This window comes from Sarcophilus harrisii, chromosome 5, assembly GCF_902635505.1.
Source record: "Sarcophilus harrisii chromosome 5, mSarHar1.11, whole genome shotgun sequence".
NCBI classification, from domain to species: Eukaryota; Metazoa; Chordata; class Mammalia; order Dasyuromorphia; family Dasyuridae; genus Sarcophilus; species Sarcophilus harrisii.
The window spans coordinates 110,549,864-110,572,142 of NC_045430.1; the positions used below are offsets into that span (position 1 = coordinate 110,549,864).

General features: G+C 35.3%; 2 protein-coding genes across 3 annotated transcripts in view; one reads left to right on the plus strand and one right to left on the minus strand.

The window, feature by feature from the left end:
• The window catches only part of ARHGDIB (Rho GDP dissociation inhibitor beta), a 74,535-nt gene that overhangs the window by 47,572 nt on the left and 4,684 nt on the right, over window positions 1–22,279 (minus strand). The window lies entirely within an intron of this gene.
• PDE6H (phosphodiesterase 6H) lies at window positions 13,864–20,747 on the plus strand. 2 transcript variants are annotated; one of them, XM_031938339.1, is made up of 4 exons: window positions 13,864–14,094; window positions 14,807–14,986; window positions 15,693–15,733; window positions 18,631–20,747. In XM_031938339.1, coding segments are annotated over exons 1-4 (300 nt in total). In that variant the 5' UTR covers window positions 13,864–14,092; the 3' UTR covers window positions 18,708–20,747. The 2 variants fall into 2 exon arrangements, with proteins under 2 accessions (XP_031794199.1, XP_003771232.1); XM_003771184.3 differs by lacking the exon at window positions 13,864–14,094 and adding an exon at window positions 14,473–14,615.

The window sequence follows — 22,279 nt, forward strand, 5'->3', positions numbered from 1 at the left end:
GAATTCGGGGAGGACCCATTGCAACAAAAACCTACTTAAATTTCACTTAAATTCAACAAAAGCCTTCTCCTGTCAGTTCCCCTTTCTATGGCCCACTTAGACACTGGGTTGCTAGCAGGGACAAGATTCTTATTTGTCCCATCAGGTATATCAATCATATTCTAGTTCCTATTCATGATTACTACAAGGTTCTGTTTTGTGCCAAAGGATCCAGAAAATCTCCTTTTCTTTTGGTGCTTTCTCTTGATATTGTCATCAGTTCCCATACAGATGACTCCTATACCTACATGTCCAGTATTTCCTTCTCTCACTTGAACTCTAGTCCTTCATTTCCAGCTGGCTGAGAATAATATTCTTTTGGACATCTCATAGGCATCTCAAATACAATATTTTTGAACCTATTATATATGTATATACATATATATGTGTATATACATACATATACACATACATACATGTATATAAAAATTGTTTAGTGGAATTAGTGTTGCACTTGTAGTCAGAAAGAACTGAGTTAAAATCCTGTTTTATACATTTACTTGTTGTGTTCCCTGGACAAATCACAGTCTCAAATTCCTTATTTATAAAATGGAGATATTAATAGCACCTATCTCTGAGGGCTGTTGCAAATATTAATGAGATAACATATTTAAAGTACTTTGTAAAACCCTAAATCTCCACATAAAGGCTAACTCTTATAACTGTTATAATTAAGAAGATTGGTGGCTCCCCATTACCTCTGGGACAAAATACAGTTTTGGAATTTAAAGTTCCCTGCTACATGGTTCTGTTTGTCTCTTTCTGTTTCTGTCTCCTCTCTGTCTTTCTGTCTGTCCCTCTTTTTTTCTCCTTAATCTACCCAAATGTGGTTCCTTGTCACCCCAGTCTCTTGCTTTGTTTAAGACTTTGTTGTGACTTCAGTTTGTCCTTTTCTCAAGCACCTGTATTCATGTATTTCCCATCATTACAGGCCCTCTCTGTAGTATACAAGCATGCATAAATTTCACTTCTTAACACTTATTTCTCTGTGCATGAAGGGAAAAGTAAGGCTTGTTTGATTTCAATTACAGATTGACTCTATTATTATTACCTGATTCATGAAATCATTGTGAGAATCAAATGAGATAGTCATTTAAAAGCACTTATAAAAGTATAAATGCTGTTCAAATAAAACTAGTGTTCTGTGTCAGTTGGAAATACTTTAATCTTATGCAACAAGTCTTAGAATCTAAGAGATCTTTGTTTGGCCCCTTTCCCATAATCTCTTGAGTTTTGTAGGAGTCAACAATAATCAGTAAACAAATCTAAGTTAATTATTTACCAGTTCTCATGGGGTTCACATCCTGCAGCTTATCTCCCCATTCTTTTTCTTTTCTTTTGGTTATTTTTGTTATCTATATCTGTTAGGAGGGAGTGCTTTTGGATGTGAGATATAGGTTTACCAAACAAACTTATCGCTTAGTACCTAGACCATAATAGGAGCTGGATACATGTTTGTTGAGTTGAGAGGAATGGGAGAAATCGTATTTTCCCCATTGTCCTTGTCTATGTGCCTAGAGGCCTTGGCTGGCAGGGGATGGATGCCCTCTCCAGATCTCTTTCCCCAGACCATCTGGGTGAAGGGAGGGAAGAAGAGAGGACTCGAACAAAATCTGACTCTTAATTACCAATGAACCAATGGTGATATTTTCATTTTCTTATGTGGAATCAATAAGTAATCACTTGCAGGGAGAGAAGTCTGGAGTTTGACAAGAGTATTAGCAGTAATCCTCTAAACATATTTCAGGTTGAATTAGTATTCTACTCCTTCAGTCTTCTTACCAGCTGACCTCAGGACTCTGAGCCCATGATGTAAAGATTAGGCAATAGCATAAGGGTATTTCAGGGGGATGAAGCAGGACCCAAATAGACCTTTCTCATTCTGGAGGAAGGAGGCAATCAGATGACTTCCAGGAACATCATTCAACACTGTGAGTATCTCTCAGGAATAAGGCCCTGGAGTGTTCCTGAGCAAGGGAGGAGGAAGTGAAGAGGAAATTGCCTTTAAAAACTTGTAAAGAAATGGTTAATCTATGAAAAATGGGACTTTAAAATTTTTGTATTATATTTTTATATTAAGAAAATATGCTCTATATTGTATATCTCAAACCATGATTCTGCCTTTTACTGCTTTATAATGAGGAAATTTTATTTTTGTAGTTTTGGTTCCTTTTAATATTTTTGTGATCTTTTGTTTTTATATCATAGTAATTTCAAATATGCACCCAACCCATGTTCAGTTTTCTGTTATACAGATCTTTTCTTTATTGAAAAAGGATTAAATCTGCCTCTGCATTTTTGCATAGGGAGTAGAACCTGGGATCCAGGATTATCAGAATTATACGGGAACTATTCCTTGTCTTTACATCATGCTAAAATTTTATTGAAATGTCTTCCTCTCAATTGTGGTTGTCAAAACATAATTCTTTTTAGCTGAATATGTATTGATTCTGGACTGAGGTCTTCCCTTTGCCATACTTTATTATTTTTTTTATATATCTAATTTTTTTCTTCAGAAAATGAAAGAAGAATCAAGATCACAGGTAATCATTATTTAAAGCAAGCAACAGAGAACTCTTGGGACTTTATGGGAAAATGTGGTTAAGTGGCTAGAAGCACAGTTATCACATCTCTTTCTGAATGGCTCTTACCAATTCTGATGCTTCTTACCCAGTGCTCTGCTCCAGAAGCTATAAAGATGCTTCTGAGGTGATTTTTTAAAGCATGACCATGGAAGCATGCACAACTAAGACTGCATACCTTTCCCTGATTCCCCTGGCTGATAGGTCTGCATTCTAAGGTAGGGAAGATTACATTGCACATGGACTCTTCCTTGAAGAAAGATTTTCCAAAGAGGATCAGAGTTTAAATTTGACATCAATGGATTAAGGGATTGCTTGAGTATCCCTTGAGAGAGGATTCAAAGATTAACTTGGTTCTGTTCCTGAGTTTCTATACCTGATTCTATCAAGTGCAGTTTTTCCATTGCCTTATGAAAGGGACAAGACAGTAAATTATTTATTCAATTGGTTTATCATCCAAATTCTTGGCAAATAAAAAATACAAGAAAATGGAGTAGCATAATTATAAAGGTAAAAACAAACAAACAAACAAACAAACCCTAAGCACGGTGGTCACTGTTTGGAGTATAAAGAGAAATGGAATTTAGAGGAGAAGAAGAAAGTAGAAACTATCTTTTTGAATCAATAATGGAAAGTACATGCTGGGATTTGTAACAATTGCTCAAGGTCTTTGTGCATCTAATTAGATAGGGCCCCTTAGCAGTGGCACTCTGTATAAATAATTAAGAAGGATTCAGATCTTGTCCCATAGCTTCCTTGAACAGTATAGGGTCTCCTGAAGTTACCAAAGTAGGTTAGGCTGACCAGTCTGTTAGGTGTTTCCCCATATCTCAGAACTGTGAGTAGAAGGAATTAAAACCAAGGTTCCCTCAAAGAACTCTGAGTTCCTAAATTTTCTTTGCACTATTGTCAGAGTGGAGATAAGTTCAAGCCATGGCCTTATTACAGGTATTATTCCTGGGGAGTATTGTCACAAAGGTGCCCACTGCTGTTTTTCATGCTCTCATTTATTCTGTCATCAGAACTGCTGAAGGCAAAGTTTTGCCCGATGACTTTCTGGATTTTCACCAAAGCAACAAACAGGCTTATTCCCTGATGAATTTATGATTTCAAATAAAACTAGTGTTTACAACTCTTTTTCTTGGGGATGGAGTGATAGAGCCAGAAATTCTTTGTAAAAAAGGTTGAGGTTTAAGAAGTAACTAGTCTTGTGAGCCATCATTTGGAGCTGAGTTTGATTGCTCAGTGCTTCTCCATGAAATACTTACTTCCCTTTAGAAATAGTGTTCAGAGGAGGTCTCAGGTTCTGTGACTCAGGGATACTCGACAGAGATACTAGACAGAATATTATTTTCCATCACTCATTTTGCTCATTCTATAATAGTATATATTGTGTGCTATTTGCAGTAATACTAGTAATCAGGTCAAAACCCTTTCTCTTCTCACACTCCTACACAACCTGCATTTACAATAAAAGGAAAGAAGCTATACAACAAGCCCTCTGGCACCAATGTTAATACTTACTGTGTCTTATTATGTATTCCAACAAATGCATTTCTAAAATGCACACATTCCACAACCACTGACCCTTTTTCCATGTTCCCATATTCCCAACATCTTTCAAATACTTTAATAATTACAAATGTTAAGGCCTCTGCCTGCAATCAAACACTTAAATAAGGTTGTGGAATTATGAAACTTACTGAGTAGAAGAATGATATAGCCAGATCTGTTCTTACAAAATATCACTTTGGCAGTTCTATGTAAGATGGTCTGGAATCAGGAGAGATAGGAGATAGTGAGATTACGAAAGAAGCTCAGGTTATATTGGAAATGAGCAGTGATGGGGACTCATACTAAGGTGGTGATTGCCTAAGTAGTGAGAAGTGAAGGAGTGAGAGATATTGTGGAGATAGAAATGGCAAGATCTGGTAGCTCACTGTATATGTGAGAATGAAGAATTGAGGATAGCAGCAATTTTTTGACCCTGGGAAACTGGAATGGTGGTGTCCTTGACACAACAGCAACAATGACACAATAATGGCATAATAAGAAATAGAAACGTTTGATAGAGGGATGAGTTTGGGGGCAAAAACAATGAATTTTATTGGGGGAATAGACTACAGAGAAGTAAAAGGATTGCCTTGCTGCAAGTTACCAATTGCCCAGTTGAGGGTAAATAACAAATTTGTAATTGTCTCAGTAGACTTGGTTGCATTCTACATGAGGGCAAGTAGAGGAGGTGTAAAGTGAGAATAATCCAGAAAAAGGTTTTGACAAGTCTTGAACAGGACAAGATATCAAAAAGTTTGAAAATAGAGAACTGAATTGATTAGTCATAGGATCAAAGCTCAAAAGGAAAGAAAGTGAAGTTAGAAGAGGTCTAATGCCCTGGGAACAAATGTATCAAGGGATAGAAGAATTGGAAGTCATAATGATGAAAAAGTGGCTGAGGGGGGATAAGGCATAAAGAGCTAGAATGAGGGGTCATGATCAGATAAAGGAATATGCATTTTTTTTATGATGGAAGTAGAATATATGGAGGTGAGAGAGCAAGATTTGAGAGCAAGATGCATGTCTGTGAATGGCCAAGATGGACTGGAGAAGTAAGTTATAGGAATTAAGAAGCCTGAGGAACTATGATGTTGGAGTGTGGGAACAATATGAAGGTTCAAGTCCACTAGAATAAGAGTTCTCAGTAAGGAAGATAAAGAATATTTGAAAAAAGAGGGAAGATGATTCAGTGATCATTATGCAATAGCCACCATGATCTGTATTGGTTGATAAATTTGATGGACTGAATCTTAGGTGAGAATAGGTTATTTAAGGATGATGGCAGAGAGAATCTGAGTGTAATAATACAAAACAAAGATAAGTAATGTGATGTATTAGAGAAGAAGTTGAAGAAGATTTTCTTGAATGCTGTTTTGTTTAGGGGAAGCAGTTCTCTATGAAGATAAGGAAATAGAATATTTGCCCTCTGGAGCCAAATAGAACAGATATAGAATCTCTTATATGGGACAGGATTTGTGACAAGACAGGACAACTGTCATGTCCCACCTAAGTCTTCTCTTTGCCATCTTAAACATCCTCAGTCCATTCAAGTAATTGCCATAATGCATAACTTTCAGATGCATTTTTATTACTCTGCTTTGGATACTATAATGTTGATCATTTTCCTTTTGAAAGTATACTTCTTGGAACTGAACATAACTGATATGTATTGTCCAGGACAGAGACAGAAAAACTACTCTTATTGTCTCCCTAGTTCTAAACATTTTTCCTTTCTTATTGTAGGTTAAGAGGTTATTTAACTGCTACATCCATGCTACAGCATGAATCAAAATGAAGTTTGTAATGTATTAAATTTAGAGATTTTAAAGATTAAATTCTATCTCATTTGTGTTTTTTTCCTTTAGCATAAAGTTTTGCCCAAGTATAAGACCTTATAGTTGCCTCTATTAAGTTATTTTGAAAGACAGAGCCAACCAGAGTTGGAAAAAAACCTGTGTTCACATCCTACCCTAAACATACAGTGGCTGTGTGATTGTGGGCAGGGCACAACCTCTCAGTGAGCAGACAACTCTCCCTCCTCACACTTTATTTTGTACTGCAGATAAAATTGTTCAGTGATTTTAATTTTATTTTTCCAAATACATACAAAAATAGCTCTCAACACTCACCTTTGCAAACTTTGTATTCCAAATTTTTCTCCCTCTCCTCCCACACCCCTTTCCTCAAGACAACATGTAATCCAATATAAGTTAAACATCTGCAATTCTTCTAAACATGTTTCCATATTCATTATGCTGTGCAAAAAAAAAAGTCAGATCAAGAGGGAAAAAACACAAGAAAGAAAAAAAATAAGAGAACAAAAAAACAACAAAAAGGTGAAAATAGCATGCTTTGATCTACATTCAGTCTTTATAGTTCTCTCTCTGGATGTGGATAGTACTTTCCATCACAATCCAGACAACTTTTTAAGACCATCAGATTGCAGAATGGTTGCTGATCTGCATTGGTAAAGGGAATTTCCTGAATTTCCAGGAATTCATCATACTCATGAAATTATGTCTGGACCAAAAGGAAAAAAATACCATCTATAGTTGAACCAATATTTTAAGAATTTTCTTAAATGAATTTTCTTGAATCTGAACTCTTTCATCCAGTAAGTTTTGTGTCATCTGAGTGGAAGGAAGATTGGGCCTGATTCAATACCTGAGTTCAAAGCTGGCCTCTGAAACTACTACTTGTGTGATCTTTTGCCTTAGTTTTCCTCATCTATAAAATATGCCCTTCCTCAACCCTGCCCAGCATTTATCACAGTGCCTGTCTCATAGTAAGTACTTAATAAATGTTTGTTGACTTGGGAAAAGAAATAGTAATGAATTGCAGAATTTGTCCATGAATCAAAGTCAAGTCACTGGCTTATAGTTTTGAAATTTTAGTTTCTTTCTTCCATAAAGCTCCAGACAGTATTTGCCCTTTTCTAGACCCATTGTATCTCTTCCATCCTCCAGTTCAGTTCAGTCATTTTTCGATCATCTCTAATTCTTCATGACCCCATTTGGGTTTTTCTTGACAAAGACACTGGAATGGTTTGCCATTTCCTACTATAGTTCATTTTTTCAAATGCTGAAACTGAGACAAATAGGATTAAGTGACTTGTCCAGGGTCATTCAACTAATGTCTGATTTGAACTGATGTTTTAATAAATCTTCCTGATTCCAAACCCAGTGCTTTATCCATTTTGCAGCCTGCTGCCATTCTTCACTGATTTTCAAAGATCATTGACAAAATCAGATACCTCAACTAACAGGTGTTTTGAGATGTGACCTCATCATGATTTGGTTATTTGAATTCATCAAAGAAAGCTAGGTGTTCCCTTACTTGGTTTGTGTTTCAATTCTCTGTTAGTCATTTTTATTCTCCCTTTTCCACTCCAAGAAAAAAAAAGCAAAAAAAGTTCCTTTTTTCCACTGTCATTTATCACTGTCCTATTTATTCTGAGCAGCAATCCTATTCCTTCTTAGCTACTCAAGTCCAGACATGATTAAACACATCTCCTATGCAAGTAGTGTGGGATATATCCTTCCAAGGGATACAGACTGCAAAGATATAAATATACATAAGAGAATCTGAAGGGGAAAGAAGCCCTCACAACTAGGAGCAACATTGAGGCCATAATCACCAATAAGATGATTACTTTGTTCCAGGAACTGTGCTAAGCAGGGAGCTATACCCCATCTGTGCCCTAGAGGAGCTCACAGATTAAGATGGAAGATAACATTCAATATTATGCAAAATTATATGCTAACAAAATTAAGAACACACCAAAAAATAGAGTAATGCCTTCAAAAATATAAAACAGAAGAACTGGAGGGGGTAGAACCCAGGTGGCAAGGGGAAGCCAGGAAGTTGCTTGAACTCTCCCCAGTTTCCCTTGGAAACAATGTTAAATCAAGCCTCTAAAAATTCTGATGCAACAAAATCAACAAAAAGACAGGATGCAACAATTTTCCAGGCCAGAATAACTTAGAAGGACTTCAGGAAAGGTCTGTTTCACTTGGGTAAATGGGGACAGCAGTCCAGTATATGCAGTGTTCAAGCAAGCCAATGGGAGGCTTTTCTATGGCACTGATCAGCAGCCAAGGCTCCCTGGTTCTGGCTCTAATAGCAGGCCAGCTGTTCTGAAAGAAATGTACCAGGCTTGGAATCTAGGCCATAACAGGTGTGAGTAGGGCGACCTCTAATACTGTGAGCAAGGTGCCAACCCCTAAAACCCTAATGCAGATCAGGTCCCTGGCCCCCACTAAAAGAAGCTTGGAACAACTTTTAAAAAATGAGCAAAAACAAAAAGAGCCCAAAGAAAGCTATTATGGCAAAAGGGAAGATCAAACATAAAATCAGAAGTGTCATAATACCTATCTGCAAAACCTCAAAAGGGAATATGAACTGGACTCAATTTGGGAAAATTGGAATTGGGAAAATAAATGAGAATTATGCAAAAAATTTTTTGAAAAAAGAGCCAACAGTTTTGAAAAGAAGCACAAAAATTGACTGGAGAGAATAATTTCTTTAAAAGTAGAATTGGCCTAATGGAAAAGAAGGTACAAAAGCTAACTGAAGTAAATAATTTTTTAGAAATTAGAATTGGGAAAGTGGAAGCTAATGATTCTATTGAGACATGAAGTATCAGTCAACATCCAAAAAATGAAAAAAATTAAAATATAAAATACCTCATTGGTATTTTATACCAATGGAAAAAACAAATTACTTGGAAAATAGAGCCAGGAGAGAAAATTAAAAATTTTTTGGACTACCTGAAAGTTATGGTCAAAAAAGAATCTGAATAACATCTTTCAAGCAAGAAAACTTTCCCTGATATCCTAGAGTGAGAAGGCCAAATAGTCATTGAAAGACTGCATCAATCATTTTTTGAAAGAGATACCCAAATGAAAACTCCAATTTGTAGCCAAATTCCAGAATTATCAAGTCACAGAAAATACTGCATGTAACCAGAAAGAAACAATTCAAATATCAAGGAGCCACAGTCAGTATTAAACAAGACTTAGCAGCTTCTACTTTAAATAATTGGGAGGCTTGGAATATGGTATTACAGAAGGCAAAAGAAGTTGGATTCCAACTAATAATCAATTATTCAGCAAAATTGACCAGTCTTTTAGAGAAAAAGATGAACATTCAATGAAAATGGAGATTCTCAAACTTAGCTATTAAAAAGGCCAGAGACGAACAGAAAATTTGATCGTCAGATGTGACTCAAAAGGAGCATAAAAAGATAAACAAAAGAAAAAAATCTTCTGAAACTGGATAAGGTTAAACAGTTTATATCTCTAAATAGGAAGATGATACTTGCAATTTAACTGTATCTCTATTAGGGAAGTTAGAAGGAGTATACACGTATAAGTTGACTTTGATGTGATGATTTAAAACAATCATTAAAAAAAAATTGTGCTGAGAGAAGAGAAAAGAAGAAGGCAGAATGGGCACAATTCTATCATATAAAGAGGCATGAAAGATCTATTATAGTACAGAGAAAGAAGGAGGGGTGAACATTGTTTGAATTTTGGTTTCAACAGATTTGGCTCAAAAATTTGGCTCAGTTGGGTATATAGAAATCTTTTTTTCCCTATAGGAAAATAGGAGGGGAAAAGAGAAAGAAAAGGGAGAGGGACTGATAGAAGGAAAAGTTCCTTGGGGGAAGTGGTAGTCAGAAGTGAAACATTGGTGAGGAGTTACAGGCTGAAAGAAGAATGAAGAGTATAAATGGGGAAAAATAGGATGGAAGGAAATACACAGTAATCATAACCGAATGTGCATGGGATGACTTCTCCCATAAAATGAAAATGAATAGCAGAACGGCTCAAAAAAAAAATTCCACTTATGTTGTAGAAGCAGAGAGATACACAAAAAGGAAAGGTAAAAGATTGGAGCAGAATCTATTATATTTCAGCTGAAGTAAAAAAAAAAAAAAAAAAAGCAGGGATAGCAATCCTGATCTTAGACAAAGCAAAAGCAGGAACAGATCTAACTAAAAGAGACAAGGAAGGAAACTACATCTTGCTAAAAGGGACATAGATAATGAAGTAATATCAATACTAAACATATATGCACTAAGTGATATAGCATTCAAATTCTTAGAGGAAAAGTGAATTACAGAAAGAAACAGCAAAAACTAATAGGGGATCTTAACCTCCCGCTTTGAGAACTCCCCAGTTTCCCTTGGAAACAATGTTAAATCAAGCCTCTAAAAATTCTGGTGCAACAAAATCAACAATTTTAGAAAAGTTGGATATGATAGACCTCTGAAGAAAACTGAATGGGGATAGAAAGGAATATACTTTTTCTCAGTAGTATATGATACCCATACAAAAAGTGACTATAAGGGCATAAAAATCCTATGATCAAATAAAGAAATGCAGAAATATTCATTGCATCCTTTTCAGATGGTGATGCAATAAAAATACATATAATAAAAGATCATTGAAACATAGATTTAAAATTTAATAAATTAATTCTAAAGAATGAGTGGATCAAACAGCAAATCCTAGAAACAATCAGTAACTTCATAATAGAGATTGACAATAATCAGCCAATATGCCAAAATTTATGGATTCAGCCAAAGCAGTATTTAGGGAATTTTGTAGCTCTAAATGCTTATATGAATAAAATAGAAAAAGAGCGCATCAAGGAAATGGGCATGTAATTAAAGAAGCTAGAAAAAGAACAAATTAAAACTCCCAAATTAGATACCAAATTAGAAATTCTGAAAATCAAAGGAGAGATTAATAAAAATTTAAGTAAGAAAACTATTGAACTAATAAATAAAACTAAGCTAGTTTTATGAAAACACCAATAAAATAGATAACCCTTTAGTTAGTTTGATTAAAAAAAGAAAGAAAACCAAATTTCCAATATCAAAAATGAAAAGGATGAATTCACCACCATAAATAAATAAATCCACCATAAAGAGGAAATTAAAAAATATGGATTGATTCTTTGCCACTTGTACTAATTTTGAACTAACCATTCACAACAAGAAAACACAGGTACTCTATCAGCCAGCATCATACATCTATATGTGTAACCATTGATTACAGCAAATGGTGAAGTTTTGAATGCTGTGCATATGTTCACATACCTAGGCAGTATACTTTCCAGGGATGTACATATTGATAATGTGATTGACACACATATTTTCAGAGTTAGTTCAATATTTGCTTTGCCCAAGTCATGCCAATAAATCTGACAATCTAAGTAAAATGAATGAATATTTACAAAAATATAAATTACCCAGATTAATAGGAAGAGGAAATAAAATATTTAAATAATCCCCTTTTAGAAAAAGAAATTGAACAAACTAAGAACTTCCTAAGAAAAAATCTCCAGGGTATATAGATTTATAAGTGAATTCTATAAAAGAAAAAGCTTCTGGAAAGTATATTGTATGGGGGGGGGTAACAGAGGAAGAGTTGAATTAGGGTATAGTGACAGAGGAAAAAGCATAAAAAACCATTAAAGAAATATGTATACATATATATGTGTATATATATATATATATGGCAAGATAATTTATAAAGAGACACAGAAATTGTATTACTACTTGATTAAATTCAGAATATACTTAAAGTATTTTTATAAAAAGAAAAACCACTTAGTTGAAGTTGATATTTCATATATAATTCTTTTCACTTCTTTGTCTATTGAAATGTTTCTTAATAATTAAGTTCATTATAAAAGAAAAAGCAAAATATTCTTTTTAAAGACATATAATAATCCTCACATCTATGGTAATTATTGGCATCCATGACCCAGAAGTCCAAATTTAGGTTTACATACTCTGGTTTCAATTTGGGGCCTTATGAATTTCTCTCTTTAGCTAATTACCTCATCTAAGTGTGGGTTTAGTGCAAATGAAAAGCCAAGTCCAGGTGATCTATTTTACATCGTGGCTGTCTCTTGCTGCTACTCACCTCTCACTCTTCTTACCAGAAGGATTTGTCCCAGACCTCAGCATTGGCTTGAAATATTTCCTTTCCTTTCTGAATGGCTTCATCCTTTAGCCCCTCTATTACATGGCTCTTCTGGGACCTCTGATTCTATTCTGATAGAGCCATGCTTCCCTCATGAATTCATCCTCTATTATTGCCCCTACTTCTATGTTCTGTACATGGTTTCAAACAAAAAACACAAAAACACCCAAATTGTTTGATGAATTCCCAGTGTATTTTTCCAGGCTCTTTCAACACACCTTTCTTTTTTCCCATTCTCATTGAAAACATTTCTTTCATTATTCAGAATTTCACCTTAAATTTGAGATGCTACCTCTAGATATTCCTTAGCAGAAGTGATTGAGGGAAGGAGGATGCAGTGTTGTGGGAGATTTCATAGGAATCAGACTTTTTTTCATATTGCATAGTATTTTTAAAGTATTTTAAACTTTCCTTTCCTTTATTCCTATTTTATTATAAGGAATGTCTGGTGTGGGAAGGAGAGATGGGAGGAGATTGGGGACATTTGGAAATATAGATAATGTAAAAACAAAGGATAGCAATCAACTTTTATTTTTTAAAAAATATTCATATTTAGAATTTTCTATATTGATTTCCCTAGAGTTTTAGTTTATGGGACCCCTCCTATCTTTCCTCTGAAACCTTTGAAGGCTGTTCTCCAGATATATGTAGAGCTTGGTGCATGAGGGGAAGAAAAGGAGAAAGAAATAAATATTTTAATAGCATCACTATGAGCCATGTACTGGGCTGTCTTTTTCTTTTTCTTTTTCTTTCTTTCTTTCTTTCTTTCTTTCTTTCTTTCTTTCTTTCTTTCTTTCTTTCTTTCTTTCTTTCTCTCCCTTCCTTCCTTCCTTTCTTTCTTTCTCTCCCTTCCTTTCTTTCTTTCTTTCTTTCTTTCTTTCTTTCTTTCTTTCTTTCTTTCTTTCTTTCTTTCTTTCTTTCTTTCTTTCTTTCTTTCTTTTTCTCTCTCTCTCTTCCTTCCTTCCTTCTTTCTTTCTTTCTTTTTTTTTTTTTTTACAAATATTTTCTCATTTTATCCTTACAACAAACCTGAGAAGTATGTGCCATTGTTAAGCTTATTTTACAGTTGAGGAAGTCACAATGAACAGAAGTTAAAATAGAGTTTAGGTGACTTGTCTAGAGTCACACAACTAGTTCTCATTTGAAGCTTTATTTGAACTCAAGATTTCCTGATGTCATGCCCAGTATTCTATCCATAGCATCACCAGCTGCCTTACTGAATTTCTTTTCTTCTAGGACAAATTCTAAGAGGAAGTGAATACTTCTCTAAGTTTCCCATCATTGCTATTTCAGCAACAAATTTCTTATATCTTGGTTCTAATCCTGAGATTTTTGCATGCATATATTTATAAAATTAGAAAGTTTGGATTTGAACTTAAGCTTTTTAAATTTTTAAATAGAAGATAAAGGATAAATACCTTAAAGGTGAAGATGATTTTCAATTTCATTCAAAAGGTATTAAGAAAACAAAGGTGTAGACTACAGGGGAAAGTTTAGAAGAGGGTCTTTTGAATAAGATTGAAAGAGAGGCAAAGAAAAATATACATAGGCATCTTAGATTAAATAGGTCAAAGTAGGTGAAAAAAGCAATCAGAAAGAAGCAAAAAATGTTCACTATAGTATATCGGTCAGGAAATTGAAAGGGGAAGAAGAAGAAAAGGATTTATTTACCTGATTCCTATAAGAGGGGATCAAGGCTGCTCAAAATCTTTTTTATCAGGGGAATGCTGGTCACACTAAGTGATGGGGAACTATGGAGCAGCGAGAATAGCAGAGTTCTTGTTTCCTAGCAACTGACCTCATTATGCGAACAGTTTCCTTTGTTTTAATGTTCATTTCAACATTTGCTTTTCTCAATTGTGAGAAGGCCGTCCTAGCTATTTTTATATACTTACAAGAAATGAAAATACCCAGGAAATGTGAGCTGAGAATCTTTAGTATGGCTCTGGGCAGAATAAAAGCTTATTCTCTCCTAAGCAGGAAGTTAACACTCCTTTTTATTATCAGGTCCCTTTGAATATCAGGTTACTATTTTTTTCTCCTATAGGCACAGTGGATAGAGTGCTGGGAGAGGAGCTAAGAAGACCCTAATCAAATCTGGTCTCAGACACTTAATAGATGTGTGATCCTGTACAAATCGCTTAACTTTTATTCCATCCTAAAGTGAGGGCAATAACAGCACCTACTTCTCAGGGTTGTCCGGAGGATCATATGAGACAATTCTTGTAAAGCACACTGCCTGGAATGTTCAGGACATTTAATAAATACTTGCTTCCTTCCTTCCTTTTGGAGGACTGATTTCAGAATTGAATTATGGTCATAGATGGCAAGAACAATTCACTGGAATGTTTCAGATTTCTTAACTTCCTGCATTCCCAAATACCTGTTTTTCAGTCTACCTTCTACCCTACTGAATTTCCTCTACTACAAGAATTTTTTGGTTTGCTATTCTAATACAACTCTATTAGGCCAAAACTCTAAAGTTTCTTCTTATTGAAAATGTAGTAACTTCACCCAACTTCCCATGAAAATCCCTAAAATATTTTCTTGCCCTATTCTCAGTAATAGCATATTGAAGCTTTAAGAAACTCTTTTGAATTTCTCACTTCATTGTCTGGGATTGTCTTGTAGGCTAAGGTACTTGCAAGGAAACCAATCCACCTCCAGGAACTTGAAAATGAGTGACAACACCACACTGGCCCCTCCAACCACAGAGCAGGCTCCTGCCACTCCCCGCAAGGGACCCCCTAAATTCAAGCAGAGACAAACTCGACAATTCAAGAGCAAGCCTCCTAAGAAAGGTGTAAAAGGGTAAGACTAACTGAATCCAAGGTGGAAAACAGTATATCACCTTGTCTCATGGTTATTTGTACTAAATCACCTTGGTTTGAAAATTAATTCCAAATGTTCAATGAATATTCATTCACTGAATATTCTGGCCACACTTAGGAATTCTTTTTTTTTTTCATCCACAATCCCTTCATTTTTCTCCTTTTACTTTTATTTCATGTCTTTCCTGAAGGTCTCTAAGCATGAGACCATTCCCTTTTAGCTTCTAGAGCCATAAGCTTCCTTTTCATGAGCTCACTTTGTATCGTGTTCATCTCCTGGCCGCAGCTGTCCCAATTTTTAATTCTAAATCTATCTCTCTCTTTTTTAATGGAGCAAAGCTTGTACTGAAGTCTCTCACTGAGGAACAATGAGAGTAGACTTTACTTTTATAGTTCATAGATGTTTTAAGTGATATTTCAGTTTTGACATCTTTCCCAATGCCACATATTGGCTAACACTTGTTTGAGCTTCTTTTGTTTTGTTCTTGATCCAGGAGATGCTGTGAACAATATAGAAATCAAAAGATCTACTTTATATAGGTGTGAGAGGGGGAAAAATGAACATTCCTGTCCTTTCTCTCCCTTTTCCTTTCAGTCAAGAGAAATCCTAAATGAATCAATCCAGAATCCTCTTCCTCTGATCTCAGCTAATATATCCCTTCCTTTTTTTTCTTCTAACTTTATAGGTTTGGAGATGACATCCCAGGCATGGAGGGCCTTGGAACAGGTGGGTCTAATGAGACATTTTTATGTGAGTTCCTTAAATTAAACAGCTATCAATTCTTATATTTTCAAGAAGACAGATTTTTTAAAAAGTGAAGATAGCTAGAAGTTTAAAAGAAATATAAGCATTTTTCTCTTATTAACTGTAATGTATTAAAAAAAACTTGTATTTATAAGAGCAAGCATTCATATACTTGCATTTTGCAATCAGTTGCTTATCAGAGTCAGCATGATGTATCGGATTGCACTTTAAATCAGGACACCTACATCCAAATCAATGTTAAATTAAATAAGTTAATATACAAGGTGCTTTGCAAACCTTAAAGTGCTATATAAATGTTAATTATTATTAATAATAAAAATTTTTATAGTAATTACATCCTAGTTCTGATTTATTAGCTGTTTATCAAGTTCCTCAACTGAAAAATGGAGATAATACTACACATGATCAGGAGAATGACATTATTGCATTTCTGATTCCCCTAAAAAATAATGATAATGATATTTATGTAGCAAGATTTGCAAATAGCTTAACATGGTTTAAGATTTGCAATAGCAGGGATACCTAGATGGCACAGTGGATCAGCCCTGAAGTCAGGAGGACCTGAGTTCAAATATAGCCTCAGACAATTAATATTTCCTAGTTTTGTGACCCTAGGCAAGTCACTTAACCCCAGTTGCCTCACCAAAACAGATAAAACAACTACACCCCCTCCCCAAGATTTGCAAGTAACTTTATATGTATTATCTTGTTTGATTCTCATAAATATCCCTGTAAGGTAAGTATTATTATGCCCATTTTATAGATGAAGAAATTGAAGCAGGAGTTTAAATAACTTGTCCAAATACTCATAACCAGTAAGAGTCTGAGACCAGGTTTGAACAGAAGTTTTTCTGATTCGAGTCCTGGTGCTCTAATTACTACATCACCTAGCTGCCTTTTCTCTATTCTTTACATTGGGAATTGCAAAGAATTTTTAAAGCTTTTTTCAAGACTAGTTTGGCAGTCCTCTGTTAACTATTCTTATAAGAGGACAAGGTGTCTGCCAGAAAAATCATCACTTTGGGGTTTTATCTATATTTTGACTTTGCTATCCATATAGTAGAAATATGCATTGGAATACAAATCCCTAATCTGTCATGGAGCTCAGTAACCTTGAGGAAGTGAAGTTTCTAACCTTTTTCAGATTTTTCTACTGGGCTTATAACCCAAAGAGATCTTAAACGAGGGAGAGGGATCCACATGTGCAAAAATATTTGTGGCAGCCCTTTTTGTAGTGGCAAGGAACTGGAAACTGAGTTGAGGCTTATCTGTTGGTGAATAGCTGAATAAATTATTGTATGTGAACATTATGGACTATTATTGTTCTGTAAGAAATGATCAGGAGAATGATTTCAAAAAGAACTGGAAAGACTTACATGAACTGATGCTTAGTGAAATGAGCAGAACCAGGAGATCATCATACATGGTAACAGCAAGATTATACGATGATCAGTTCTGATAGACATGGCTCTTTTTAACAATGAGATGATCCAGGCCAGTTCCAGTGATCTTGTGATGAAGAGAGCCATCTACACCCAGAGAGAGGTCTGTGGGAACTGAGTATGGATCACTACATAGCATTTTAACTCTTTTTGTTGTTTTTTGCTTGTATTTTGTTTTCTTTCTCATTTTTTCCTTTTTAATTTGATTTTTCTTGTGCAGCAAGATAATTGTATAAGTATGTATACATATATTGGATGTAACATATATTTTATCATGTTTAACATATATTGGATTACTTGCTATCTAGGAGAGGGAGTAAGGGGAAGGGGGGAAAATTAGAACATAAGGTTTTGTAAGGGTTAATGTTGAAAAATTATTCATACATGTGTTTTGAATATTAAAAAGCTTTAATAAGAAAAACTTTTCTCAGATTTAATTGATCCCAACTATTAATGGAGGTACTACTTCAATTCTCTCAAGCAAGTCTGATGAAGCCTGTGGACCTCTTCTCAAAATAATGTTTTTAAATAAGTGAAGGAAATGCTAAATTTTAGTTAGAGTTGTAATATTTTTCCCATCCAAATTCATAAAGCCCCTGGAATCTATCCATAGATCTCTTGAAAGTACATGAACCCTAAAGGCCCAGGAGTTAGATCATGTGGTTTCTTAAAATCTTTTCAGATCTATATTCCTGACTGTGAATTTCAAAATAAATCTGTAGTTGTCACTTCAAATTTATTGAGTTAAAAGCATTGTGCTCAAAATCCATCCATATTGTTAGGAAATAATAGGGGAGCTAATCTTCATTCAGCCAAGGTACTGCTTTGGAGTGAGAAAAACCACATCTTCATAGCATCCTTGCAACTTCTTGGAGAAGAAGCAAGATTCATTTGTGATAATTATAATAATGTGAAAATAATGATTCTTGGCACATATACAGCACTTTCCTTGTAAGCAGCTTGTGAGGTAGAATTCATATTAGAAAAACTAATGCACTTGCTTATGTAATGGCCAGTAACTGAGAGAGCCAATAAAAGGCTATGTTTCTTTATAGCTAATAATATTACCCAGCAAAATCAGGACTGGAACTCAAGTCTTCTAACTCCAGCTCCAGTGTACTTTTTTCTGTTTAATATTTATGTAAACAGCTTCCTAGACAGATAGACATGTCCTTATGAATCAGAGAAGACTGGTGGTTCTGACATGATTGTGTATGACGTTGACTTTATTTTGCTATTATAAAGGGTATTTGGGAACTATGATGACATTCTGACTAATATAAGTGTCTGGGGGAAAAGATGAGGTGAGACTATGGAGATAACACTCTACGTGAAACAACTTTCCTGAAGAAGGACACACAAACTTCTAAGTCTGTGGAAAAGAATGAATTTCTTTGCTTTTCTCCTTTCTTATAGATATCACGGTCATTTGCCCCTGGGAAGCCTTCAGCCACCTGGAATTACATGAGCTGGCCCAGTTTGGAATCATCTAAATCAAGAAAGTAGCTTTCATTGTCCCCAACAATTCCAGTACCTCGGATGTTTATGTGTGACCATACCAATATGTGATGTGTCCAGAGGCTTAGCCATTTTAGAGCATTATCTTCTTAGACTCTCCCAAAGAACAGGCACTTCAAATATCAATTACATGTAAGGATTAAGGAAGTGAACATCCCCTTTGGTGTCAAACTTTCTGTTTTCAAAATAGCTTGACTCTTAAAAGTAATAAGCCTTTCTCTTGAGAGACTTTGATTTACTTCAAATGAACAGATAAAGTTGTATAAAATGTGGCACACAAACACTTGGCCCAAATCAGAGGAAAAGCATCCAAGGCAAAGAAAAAAATCAGTTAAAGAATAGAATTATGTATTCAAAACCAATAAATCTTTAGTCCCCATCACCTTAGTTCACATTAATTTTCTCCCTTTATCCATATAGTTCACATATTGAGTCTATATTTGGTCCAGTGGGACCATTGTGACAATGCTCTTATATTATTTATTCCTTTGCTTCTTGACTTTTTTGTGTTCTTCTGTAGGAAACTTTCAATAATTGGGAAGCATTTCTGAGAACACTGTAAAATAGAGAAGAATCTACCTAAGAATGTAGATGTCTGACAGCAATTTAAAAAGCATTATATTTTATGCCCTGATAAAAAGTGATAGCTTGCCTTCCTCACCATGATGAAGTTATGTTGAATGAAATCACCAAACATTTATATTTCCACACCAATTATGAAAATTCAAGCCTTGCTGCTGGTTTTGTGTTGGGTTATCAATATTTCTCCACATAATTTTTCAAATCAGTAGTGTAAGAATCTAAGAAGTTAAAAGGTTTTGAGATCGTCACAAAATTCTGGGCATGGGATACAGAGAGGATCATCATGGAAAATAACCTATAAAGATCTTATAATAAACCTTATGTTTTCAGGATAAAAGCAGTAACTAAAGTGAATTTTTACTTTCCAGGGATTTCTTCTGCTTATGAAATAGATTTTCAATATTAATTCTGAATTTGTAATATTAGTAGGATGATTACATGATATTATTTAGTGTAACCCCCTCATTTTATAGATGAGGAAACTGAGGTCCAGAGAGTGACTTACTCAAGTTCATGTAGATAGGAAGTAGAAGAGTCCTTCTGATTTCAAATCCAATACTTTTCCCACTGCATTTTCTACAATATCAAGATGGCAATATTTTTTTGTTCGTGTTTTTGGCAGTACATATTTTTTTCAGTGTGATTAAATTGCCTATAGTCATTGGTTCCCTCTTATATCTACATTGCATTCTTGGATAATGGAAAAATTACTCCTCTTATACACAAAAGCCTTGGTTCAAATCATCCCTGTACTATTTATTTGATGTGTGGCTTTAGGAAAGTCACTTTAACTCTAAATCCTGAATTTCTCATCTAAAAAGTGAAGGGAGTGGGGAGGGAGAACAGAGGGAAATGGTCAACTAAGCATTCTCTAAGGCCTTTTTTGAGCCCTAACATTCTGAAATTCTATTCTTTTTTCTTCTGAGCAGTTGTTCAACTAAGATAGGGCGAAACATGAAAATATGAGAAACAAAGTATAATAAAGACCAAAAGAAGAAAAATTTTATATAAATAGGCTAAACAAAGAGAGAAAAACAAGGAAGTACTAAAAACTGTGTTCGTAGTATAAGGATATCCCTCTCTATAGTACTTTGAGGTTTACATAGCTCTTTCCTTAAAACAATTTTGGGAGGCAGGAATCACAATTATGGTTGTGACCATATGTGTGTTTTTATTATGTGTGTTAGTATGATAACACATATAGTAAATATGAGATGAAACAAGTATAACGAGGTCTCCTGATTCCAAGTCTAGGTGAAGATTAAACATGAAGGCTAGATAGAAAGGGGAGATTGAAAGAGAGGGAGCATTGATAGACATGGAAAAATTGGGTCCACAAAGAAACAAGCTAATGCATGAAGAGACCACTAAAATGGTTGTTAACCTTGGTTGTGGTGTTAACTTGATGGAATCTTTACAAATTGTTAAGCCATTAGAGTTGATAGAGACAATAATTATCCAATTTAGCATGGCTCAATATGATTGATTTGATCTTAGAAGGAGATATTTTGGGCCAGAACTTGAAACAAGGTCTTAAGTACAACTGATAGAAAAGATGCTTGTGTTTATACCTTTAGAGCGCTCATAGAAGCAAGAAATATTTAAGTATTCATTGGAGTTCACATGTTTGGGAGATTTCAGGGTTTAGAAAGAGATATCGGAATTCATACCTCCCTTAATCCCTGCCTTCAGAAGGCGGAGTCAGCCTTTTACACTCAGCATAAATAGAGCTTCAGTGAGCCACTCCAGAGACTTACTTGGGAACATTGACTGGGGTGGGAGAGGAGCACTCTGGGAGTAAGCCCACAAGCCCTCTCTCGGAGGTAAGAGAGATTCATTGCATCTTCCACCTTGGTGCTGGCTGGAGGCTGAAGAAAGCAGAGGCAGGAGCAAAGGACAAAGCTTCAAGATCTCTTGGAACCAAGCAGAGAGCTAGGCCTCTGAGCTAACTGGGTTATATTGAAGGACACAATAAAAGATCTGAACTTTTATCAGCTGCCTGCGATTTGGGGTGATTATTTACTTTCAACTGAAACTAAGGCTGCCTCCCGAAAACCTCCCTGAGAAACCTTCTCCCAGAGAGAACCATCTTATTATTATTTTAAAGAAGAAAAAACACCAACATTAACTGGCTGTGAAGCCTCATCTGTAAAATGCGTGGTTTGGACTAGATGAACATTAAAAATGCTTCTAATGCTAACTAATACTTTAGAAATTCTCAGACAATGTTAGCTGTTATTCAGTCATATTCAGTACTCTTTGTGACCCCATTTGGGGTTTTCTTGGCAAAGCTATAGGAGTGGTCTGCCATTTTCTTCACCAGCTCTCTTTACAGATGAGGCAAACAGGTTTAAGTGACTTTCCCAGGGTCACACAGCTAGTAATTGTCTGAATAGGGATTTGAACTCACAGAAATGAGTCTTCCTGACTCTGGACCTGGCACACTAACTACTGAGCCACCTTGCTGCCAAGAGAATGTCAGCAGCAGGAAAAATCTAAAAAGCACGGGTAAATGTCTTCATGATTGCTGTATTCATTCCCTTTTGTTGCTGTTCCTTCTCTGAACTCACACTCTAATTCCTATCACTTGCCCAGAGCTATATTATATTACTTCATAACCAGAAATATATTTTTTAAAAAATTAGGTGTAGAACAAGCTTGAAAATGACAAAATTTAGTTACAATTCTTTCCTTGGGAACATGGGGTTTATCATGACCCTTAGATGAAGAGTACTTTCTGGGACTGGTGTCCCAGAGGAGCTCCTCTGTGTATATATTATAACCAGGGGAAAGAAGTTCTGGGAGTAGCTACAGTTGTTCCCATTCATGACCTCCCATTTAATTTGTGTCATCCACAACTGTATTTTCTTTGGGGATAAAGGGTAGTACTCATGATAACAGTATTTCATCCCCTAAACTGCACACCTGGTCCCCACTAAAGTTTGGCGGTATTCCCCTTCATAGT

Excerpts from the sequence above, each read along its gene's own strand:
- PDE6H (XM_031938339.1), top strand. Across the intron at positions 14,987-15,692 it reads CCTAAGAAAGGTGTAAAAGG|GTTTGGAGATGACATCCCAG; the intron begins GTAAGACTAACT and ends CTAACTTTATAG. Across the intron at positions 15,734-18,630 it reads CATGGAGGGCCTTGGAACAG|ATATCACGGTCATTTGCCCC; the intron begins GTGGGTCTAATG and ends CCTTTCTTATAG.